The sequence below is a fragment of the Arachis ipaensis genome, chromosome B05 (genome assembly GCF_000816755.2).
Source record: "Arachis ipaensis cultivar K30076 chromosome B05, Araip1.1, whole genome shotgun sequence".
Lineage (NCBI taxonomy): Eukaryota > Viridiplantae > Streptophyta > Magnoliopsida > Fabales > Fabaceae > Arachis > Arachis ipaensis.
This window is the reverse complement of record NC_029789.2, coordinates 129237646-129247812: the sequence shown is the minus strand read 5'-3', so window position 1 is coordinate 129247812 and position 10167 is coordinate 129237646. Positions and strand designations below refer to the sequence as shown.

Sequence of the window (10167 nt, the reverse complement as noted above, 5' to 3'; positions counted from 1 at the left end):
TAATTATAATTTTTGAGATTTCAAAATTTTGATTAACAAAATAATTAAATTTTATTGTTATTGCGTCGTTGTTTGATAGATCACCTTTTTTTTCTCGAGCATAATGAAACCAGTAACCCCCAAGCCTTGTAATTTATTTGGTATATACGTCCAATTCATAAAATTGATAAAAAAAAAAATCAATAGAACCAAGTAAAACGGGACTGGAGTCTAGAGACCTTTCATTAGTATGGGGGGTGTTAGAAAACTTAGACAACAGCGAAAGTGCGAATCACTAAAATGTTGTCATCCTCAACCTCAAGGATCACTTTCATTTTTAGGTATTCTCTTCTCCAAATCCCTAATTTTGTTTCTTTCCCTTCCTCTTCATCCCTTCACTCTCATTCTGAGCCCCCATCCACTCGCCAAGTTGATGAAGCTGTTGATTCCTTCACTCGCATGCTCTCTATGCGTCGTACTCCTCCCATCATCCAATTTAACCAGATTTTGGGTTCCCTTTCCAAGACGAAGCATTTCCACGCCGCCGTCTCCCTTTTTCAGCAATTGCAAGCCAGGGGAATTGCGCCCAGCATAGTCACTTTGAATATCTTAATCAATTGTTGCTGCGGCATGGGTCGTATGACGCTTGCTTTCTCTGTGTTGGCCAAGATTTTCAGAATGGATTATCAACCTGATACGGTAACATTGAATACACTCGTTAAAGGTCTCTGTCTCTGTGGTAATGTTGAAAAAGCAATGCACTTTCATGACAGAGTGCTGGCTCATGGATTTCACTTTAATGAAGTCACTTATGGGACCTTAATTAATGGGCTCTGTAAGACGGGGCACACATCAGCTGCTATTCAAGTGCTGAGAAGGATCCCACGGCATGGGATTGTTCCTAATGTCTTCATGTACAACTCAATTATTGATAGCCTCTGCAAGGATACACTTGTAAGTCAGGCTTTTCATTTATTCTCTGAAATGCTTGCTAAGGGAATTTCTCCCGATGTTATCACATACAGTTCTCTCATTTTTGGATTGTGTCTTGAGGGTCAATATAAGGAAGCCATTGATTTGTTAAGTGATATGGTGCTTAGAAACATTACTCCAAATGTTCGTACCTATAGTATTTTGATCGATGGGCTATGCAAGGAAGGAAAGATCAAAGATGCTAAGAGTGTATTGGCTGTAATGGCAAAACATGGTGTGAAACCAGATGTAGTTACTTATACCAGCTTAATGGATGGATATTGTTTGGTTAATCAGGTAAATAAGGCAAAATATATATTCAACACAATGGCCCAAATTAGAGTGTCACCCAATGTTCAAAGTTACAGTATCATGATTAATGGCTTCTGCAAAAGTAAAATGGTCGATGAAGCCTTGAATCTCTTTGAAAAAATGCGTCGCAAGAACTTGGTTCCAGACACGGTAACTTACAGCACTCTTATTGATGGCTTGAGCAAATCAAAGAGAATCTCTTGTGCTTTGGAGCTTCTTGTCAAGATGCACGAAAGAGGTCCACCTGCTGATGTAGTCACTTACAATTCCTTGTTGGATGGGATGTTCAATATCAAACAAGTTGACGAGGCACTTATGTTATTCAAGCAAATGAAAGAGAGTGGCATTGATCCAGATATATTCACGTATAATGTACTTATTGATGGCCTATGCAAAGGTGGAAGACTTATTGTTGCAAAAGAGATTTTTCAAGATCTTTCCGTGAAAGGCTATCCTCCAAATGTGAGGACATACACTATTATGATCAATGGGCTCTGCAGAGAGGGCTTGTTTGAAGAAGCATTGGCCCTGCTGTCGGAAATGGAACACAATAGTTGCTTACCAAATGCTGTGACTTTTGAAACTGTTATTCGTGCTTTGTTTGAAAAAGATGAGAATGACATGGCGGAGAAACTTCTTCGGGAAATGGTTGCTAGAGGCTTATTGAATTGATAAAAGAAGGTAAGATACATCAACTCAAATGGAAATTACATCTCATTGTTGCTAAATATGTATCATAGTTTTGTAAATTGTGTCTGTTGGGTCAGAGGACTTTGGCAATGCCATAACATTAATTAATTTTGCACTTTCGATTTGCAATTGCTATCATCCTTTTTAATTCCACTACTTTATTGATTCTTTAGATGATAGTGTAACTCTTCTCTAGACTTTACCAACTCACTCTACTACGATGAATGGTCTTTGGTAACAAATGAGCAAATCTTTCTTAATTTTGTTGAGGCCTAAAGTTATTGTTTGGTAAGAGTTTCTGCCTTTCTGGACCAAAAATGTAAAGACAGGAGAGATAGAGATAATTGGACAAATTTTGTCTTAGGGAAGAGAAACTTTGTGCATTTCTCTGTCTCCTTTTCAAATTGGTCTGTGTCCTCTAATGATTGCCAAATGGGGCCTTAGTGTAACTACATGCTTTTCATCTCTACCTCAAGCTCCTCTCTTTCGTATGGGTGATCAGTTCCGATATTCTGCATGTATTTAGTTTTGCTGCTAAGCATTTGTTTGGCATTGCAATATATTCATTTTTTATGACATGTTGCAGGCCGAGTGGATGGTGCCTGAAGTGTTAAGAAATGAACCTTCAAATGAAAAGTAAGCTCAGTTATCATTGGTTTTCATCATTAAATTTTTCTTTATTTTGCTTGTGGAGGAGGATTTCATAGTCTGTATTCCTCTCTAACCTGAATCATCTGGCATAGGGAAAAATAAGTTGGAATTTTTATTACATATAACTGTTGTTCTTTGGCTTCCTTGTCTCGTCGTTATTCTCATTGGTTTTGCCACCCTTTTAAGGCATTCATAATTTTGTGATTATAACAAGTGGTGATTGGATATCCAGGTGCGATGTTTATACTTTGGAGTCATATTATGGGAGCTCTCTACTTTGCAACAGCCCTGGGGTGGAATGAATCGATGCAAGTTGTGGGTGCTGTCGGTTTCCAGCATCGTTGCCTTGTCATTCCAGATGATATGGACCCTGTTATCACGGATATTATCAAGCAATGCTGGCAGACGTGAGTGTACTCTTCAATCATTTTATCTGTATTCTAAGATATCAGAACTCTTGCTTATAGCATTCTGAAAACCGCTTTTTCTATTGGATATGAATAATCACATGAAAGGAAATACACATTTGATCTTGCCAAGGTACAGTTTTGTTTCAATATAACCATTTTTTTAATAAAAAATCCTTATAAAGTGCAAGCCAGTTTCAACAAACCCCTGTAATGATGACTCGTTGTTTTCTCTAAAAGAGTTTTACGCACGATAGGGACTTGATTACACAATTTTTAAACTAGAAGACTTGGTTGAAAAATATTTGTATAGTATATGGACTTAATTAAAAACTTCTAGACTATAGGGATTTGTCGAAAATATTTCGCATATACAGGGATGCCCTTGCAAATGTTTAAAGCTTTAGGAACCTTTATAATACTTAACCTACAATCATGGTTGTTGTGACTATATGATACTCATTGGTTCTAAAGATTTGTATGGTAGAGATCCAAAGTTGAGAACGAAATAATGGCGGCCCTGAAGCAGTTGCACAAGCTGATCATTGGTTCTCAATCTGAAGTGTCGAAACCAGGTAGGCATGCGAAGGCTCAGTCATCAAGAGTTGGTGCAGACTTCTATATCTTTTTCCATTTTTGCAGATAAAGAAAATGATGGGAAGACGAGTTGTATAGTATTTTTGCTCATTCAGTCCTGTGATTCTTTTCAGTCTTGTCCCTTTTCTTTCCTTTTTTTTTATTTCTTTCTTCCCATTTACTTTTATTATTATTATTATTTTTTTTTTTGCAGTGGAGTCATTATTATTTTGTACCATTTGTTTGTGTACACAATTCTTTGTAATTTGCTGTAATCAATTCTAAATTTTGATGTGCATAAATTATGAGATGTTGCAGTTGTAGCTTGAATGGAAGAAAAATTGATAATGCGTGGAAATTGTTTGGTGCTGTAAATGCAAATTGGATAAATTTTTTATTCTTTTTTTTTTCCATTTTTTAATTTGGATGGGGCCAAGTGTTATATGTCTAAGCCTTAGTTTGGTAAAATTTAAAAAAAAAAAGTGTTTTTAACTGAAAAGCTCAAATTTTTTATTTTGCATTTGGTAAATAAAAAAATTATGTACTCATAATTACAAATTTTAAAAAATAAGAATATATCTTTTCAATTTATTTTTCTTAATTAATGTTATAAAATAGACTTACATAAAATTATTTTTATATAAAATTAATAGTTAAAAATTTTTAAATAACATAATTAAATTTATTAAATTATCTAATAATTTTTAAATATTATTTTCATAAAAAAATTTGTATGTAAAGTTTTTTTTATAAAATATAATTTTTATCGGTACTTTTTAAGTGAAATAAAAGAAGTAAAGAAAATATGATACTATGCTAATGAAACTTTTTTTTTTCTTCACATGATGAACTGAGCTGGCATACTCTAGAACAGACACATTTATCTAGTCTTAGGACAGTTTTTCTGCTTCATTACAAAAGTTTTATTTCCTCTATAGCATATTAGCATGATGTAATTAATGTCAATAGGATAATTAGTGATTTTTTTTCTACGGATGGGTCTCGAGACTCTTTTGTGGGTGTTTTTATTGATTGTTGTTACTAGATTTTTTGTCTGCTTGTTTTGATTTTATTTTTGGAATAATGTATATTAGAATCTCTTTGGGGGAACTAACTTGAATAGGTCAAGTGGTGAGTTCACTTCCCGCTTAAGCAAGTGTTCTATTAATATTTAAAAATACAACAAAAAGTAGTTTAAATATAAAACTTATACATGACATGAATCATATACTAAGAGTCTAATAATATAATTAAATATGATTTACTTAGTATTTGTACACTGTGTGATTACTTTAAATAAAATCCACTAATATAGAAAAAAAATAACAAGATCATTTTGATCTCTAAAAATAGAGGATAAAACAGTTTTATACATTATAAATTTAATTTTTAAACACGAAAATTTTTTTAAATTAAAAGTAATAACTATTAGTATCAATTAATAAACAATAACATATTATTACAATGGAATAATATTTGGCCGACGCGAGTATTACACTAGTTTTAATAACAATAACTAATAGCTATGGGGTTTAATATTTTATTAGGTGACAATTTTATATTTATTCCATTCAATATTTTATCAAAGATAAGTTGATTTGTCAATATTGTTTGATAAGTTTTTAAATATAAATAAACAATTATCAAGAGGCATAAATAAAAATTAACTCTAATTAATTGTTAGAGCATGAATATTGTCTAAGTATAAATTTTTGGTTTTTTTCTATAATAAAATAAAAAAAATTATTTCTCCAAACAAATTATTCGGGCTTTACATTTTTGAATGTTTTTTTTTGTTGGTGTACTTTTGTGTATTTTTATGTATTCTTTGGAGACGATGATAATAATTGTTTATACCCTGACCCAATGCAATGGCCAGATCCAACTAAGTTAAAAAGGTCCAAACCAAAAGAATGGCCTTCACCGTTCACCTGACCTCCCCAAAGAAGTCGGACTCGACATGAGCTGGCAAATGACACTTATTCAAATAAGAAACTGCCTCCTAAAATCTCTCACCCACTTCTAGAAGAGATATCTCAACAACCCTAAGATAAAGGTACGGTTATCCACCATCAAAAGTGGAACTACTTCAGCGGTGATTATTGGTCTAGCACCTATAAATACACTGATACACTCAGGTAAACCTAGGTTCCAATACTTTAAACATGCTTATTCCCTTGCTAACTTAGGCATTGGAGTGTCTTTGCAGGTACCACCCCCCATTCTTTCACATACACAATTCGGACGGCGGCTCCCAGACATATACCAAGTCGGAGACCACCCTCCTCTAGTGCTTGGGCCTCACAAACAAGCCCAACAATCAGTCCGGTTTTAAGTAACTCTTGGAACATTGGTGCCGTTGCCAGAGACTTGGAAGATCAACCAGCGATGGCGGACAACCAACATGAAGACGGAAACACCGCATTAGAGTCTGAGCAAGAGCATCAAGACACAATTAACAATGATAGAGAAATAATATCCCTACAAGGAATGGAGGGATAGCATGGTGAAGGTCCCTCCAATACCCAGGGATAAAAAAGAATCTCCTCTGAAGTTCATCAGCCCGGAAAAGATGGACAGCCTCACTCTACTGACCTAATGGGACTATTGCATGGTCACCAAGGTCGACTCGAGCAACTAGAACAGGAGTTGGAACAACAGCGTGAGGCGGAACGAAGCCTAAGGAGAGAGATCGAGCGACAAAGAGAGCTTGAAGAAAAGCTTTCGAGGCTGGAATCCAACCTCTGAAATAAGGATTTCCACAGAGATCGAGAAGACACCCCATTAGGGGAAGAAGATCCATTTATTGAGGACATCATGAGGGCTAAAGTTCCCAGAAACTTTAAAAACCCTGATATGGACCTGTATGACGGAACGACTGACTCGAAACATCACCTCAGTAACTTTAAAAGTCGGATGTACTTAGCCGATGCATCGGACGCTACTCGCTGCAAGGCCTTTTCGACGACCTTGACTGAGGCGGCCATGAAATAGTTCGATAGCCTTCTCCCCAGGTCAGTCACCAACTTTGACGACCTCTCGTTCAAGTTTCTTGCACGCTTATCGATCCAAAAGGACAAAGTCAAGCATGCACCTAACCTACTAGTAGTAAAACAGGAGGTCGGAGAACTCCTGAGAGACTACATGGAAAGGTTCAACAAAGCGTGCATGGAAATCCAGGACTTACCCACTGAAGGAGTGATAATGGGCCTAGTCAATGGACTCCGAGAAGGACCCTTCTCCCAGTCCATCTCGAAGAGACACTTGAATTCTTTAAGTGATGTGCAAGAACGAGCCGAGAAGTACATAAATATGGAGAAAAACGCCAGGTTACGAGAACCGAGTTGGCGGATGGGGCATCCCCACCAATCAAAAGAAAAAGAGAAGGAGCCCAAGAAAAAGGAAGAAGTCGGATCTGAAAGGCCTAGAAGATATCACTCTTACACTCCTCTACGAGTTTCCCTTGTAGACGTGTACATGAAAATTTGTCATACTGAAAAGCTTCCTCCCGCGCGACCCATCAAGAACAAAAAGGGGGGAAGTTGTAATGAATACTGTGAGTATCACAAGTTGTATGGGCATTCTACTAATGATTATTATGACCTAAAAATGTGATAGAAAAGCTAGTCAGAGAAGGTCGGCTGGATAGATATCTCATGGAAAGATCAGACAATCATGGAAAAAGAAAAAGAGATGACGAATGTCATGGACGGAGAAGTCCTCCCCCTCAGACCCCTGAGCGACACATTCATATGATATCAGGAGGGTTTGCTGGAGGAGGGCTGACCAAATCATCTCGAAAAAGGCATATGAAGGAAGTCTACCAAGTCAGGAGTGAAGGGCCCAACCTCCCAACTATCTCATTCACCAAGGAAGATGGACAAGGCATTGTGCCTGGACAAGATGACCCAGTAGTAATCATTATGATTCTCGCAAACGCTCATCTACATAGAACTTTGGTGGACCAAGGAAGCTCGGCGGACATCCTGTTCAAACCAGCATTTGACAAGCTGGGATTGGACGAGAAGGAGTTAAGAGCCTACCCTGACACTCTCTTTGGGTTAGGGGACACTCCCATTAAACCACTGGGCTTCATTTCTCTACACACTACTTTTGGAAAGGGGGTGAAATCCAAGACCTTAAGCGTCGACTTCATCGTCGTCGATGTAGCTTCTGCCTATAACGCCTTAATAGGCAGAACAACTCTAAATCGGCTTGGAGCAGTGGTTTCTACCCCCATATTTGTATGAAGTTCCCGATACTGGAAGGGATTACCACCATCAGAGGAGATCAGAAGCTAGCAAGAAAATGTTACAATGAAAGCCTGAACCTAAGAGGAAAAGGCAAGGAAGACAATACCATTGAACTCGGAGGAGTCCAAGTCAAAGAAGAGTTTTGACCATAGCCTGGAGGAAAGACTAAAGAAGTACAGATCGGGCAAGAGGTCAGAAAGAATACAACATAGGAGCCAATTTAACGGAAGAGCTGAAGCAGAAACTGACACAGCTCCTACAAGAAAATTCCGATCTCTTCGCCTGGAAAGCTTCCGACATGCCTGGGATAGATCCCGAACTCATGTCACATAGCTTGGCTGTTCATCCGAATCCCGACCTATCCAACAAAGAAGACGGAAGCTAGGATTTGAACGTGCTCATGTGGTCAAAGAGCAAGTGCAAGCCCTGCTAGAGGCAGGCTTTATTAGAGAAGTCAAGTATCCGGCCTGGCTGGCAAACGTGGTGTTGGTCAAGAAACAGAATGGCAAATGGAGGATGTGCGTCGACTACACCAACCTCAACAAGGCATGTCCTAAGGACCCATATCCTCTACCAAATATTGATACCTTAGTAGATTCCAGTTTGGGGTATCGATACTTGTCATTCATGGATGCTTAATCCCGATGTATAAGCCAGACCAAGAAAAGATATCGTTCATCACACTAAGAGCGAACTATTGCTATGTGGTCATGTCATTTGGATTAAAAAATGCAGGAGCCACGTATCAAAGGCTGATAAACAAGGTGTTTGCACCTCACTTGGGAGAACTAATGGAGGTATATGTCGAGGACATGCTGGTGAAAACTAAGGATGACGCCATCCTCTTGAACAATCTCTCACAAATCTTCCACACCATAAGATTGCACGGGATGAGACTAAATCCTAACAAGTGTACGTTTGCAATGGAGGCTGGAAAATTTTTAGGATTCATGCTAACACAAAGGGGGATTGAAGCTAACCCCAATAAGTGCAAAGCGGTCCTAGAAATGAAGATCCCGACTTGCTTAAAAGAAGTTCAACAACTGAATGACTGGTGCACGAATTGTGAATCACACTTTTCCCAACTCGTACCACTAACCAGCAAGTGCACTGGGTCGTCCAAGTAATACCTAGTTTAAGGAAGGTGATGAATGTCACGGATCATCACCTTCATCACAGTTAAGCGCGAATGAACATCTTAGATAGGAACAAGCGTGTTTGAATGGAAAACAGAAATACTTGCATTACTTCATCGAGACACAGCAGAGCTCCTCACCCCCCAACAATGGAGTTTAGAGACTCATGCCATCAAAGAGTACAAAGTTCAGATCTAAAATGTCATGAGATGCAAAATAAGTCTCTAAAAGTTGTTTAAATACTAAACTAGTAGCCTAGGTTTACAAAAAATGAATAAACTATGATGGATGATGCAGAGATCCACTTCTGGGGCCCACTTGGTGTGTGCTGGGCTGAGATTTAAGCAATTCACGTGCAGAGGCCATTTGTGGAGTTGAACGCCAGTTTTTGTGCCAGTTTGGGCGTTCAACTCCAGCTTTTGATCCTTTTCTGGCGCTGGACGCCAGAATTGTGCAGAGAACTGGCGTTGAACGCCAGTTTAAGTCGTCTATCCTTGTGCAAAGTATGGACTATTATATATTGCTGGAAAGCCCTGGATGTCTACTTTCCAACGCAATTGGAAGCATGCCATTTCGAGTTCTTTAGCTCCAGAAAATCCACTTTGAGTGCAGGGAGGTCAGAATCCAACAGCATCAGCAGTCCTTTTTCAGCCTGAATCAGATTTTTGCTCAGCTCCTTCAATTTCAGCCAGAAAAATACCTGAAATTACAGAAAAACACACAAATCATAGTAAAGTCCAGAAATATGGATTTTTTCTAAAAACTAATGGAAATAAACTCAAAACTAACTAGATCATACTCAAAACTATATGAAATTAACCCCAAAAAGCGTATAAAATATCCGCTCATCACAACACCAAACTTAAACTGTTGCTTGTCCTCAAGCAACTAGACAAATAAAATAGAAGACTAATAGGTTGAGAAGCAATAATATCTCAGAGTTTTTGAGTGAAGCTCAGATTCTAATTAGATGAGCGGGACTAGTCGATAGTCATAGAAGGCAGTTCCAGATAGTTTATGCTTGTCAGTTTGCCACATATTAGCATAGAACTCCTGGACCATGTTCCTTCCCACTTTCATTTCAGGATTAGCTAGGACTTCCCAGTTCCTGATTCGAATTTGCTCCTGGATCTCCGGATATTCATCTTCTTTCAGATAAGATAGAAGATATAGTTTAATTTTGAAGATATA

General features: G+C 37.9%; 1 protein-coding gene across 2 annotated transcripts; it reads left to right on the top strand.

Annotated features, from left to right (window-relative positions):
* On the top strand, positions 237 to 3770 carry LOC107644110 (putative pentatricopeptide repeat-containing protein At1g12700, mitochondrial). 2 transcript variants are annotated; one of them, XM_016347913.2, is made up of 4 exons: positions 237 to 1944; positions 2540 to 2589; positions 2837 to 3011; positions 3499 to 3770. In XM_016347913.2, exon 1 carries the CDS (start codon positions 280 to 282, stop codon positions 1933 to 1935), a length of 1656 nt encoding a protein of 551 aa, XP_016203399.1. In that variant the 5' UTR covers positions 237 to 279; the 3' UTR covers positions 1936 to 1944; positions 2540 to 2589; positions 2837 to 3011; positions 3499 to 3770. The 2 variants fall into 2 exon arrangements, with proteins under 2 accessions (XP_016203399.1, XP_016203398.1); XM_016347912.2 differs by having other exon boundaries at positions 2837 to 3770.

Coding starts and splice junctions, on each gene's coding strand:
- LOC107644110 (XM_016347913.2), top strand. CDS start 280: ATGTTGTCATCCTCAACCTCAAGGATCACTTTCATTTTTAGGTATTCT.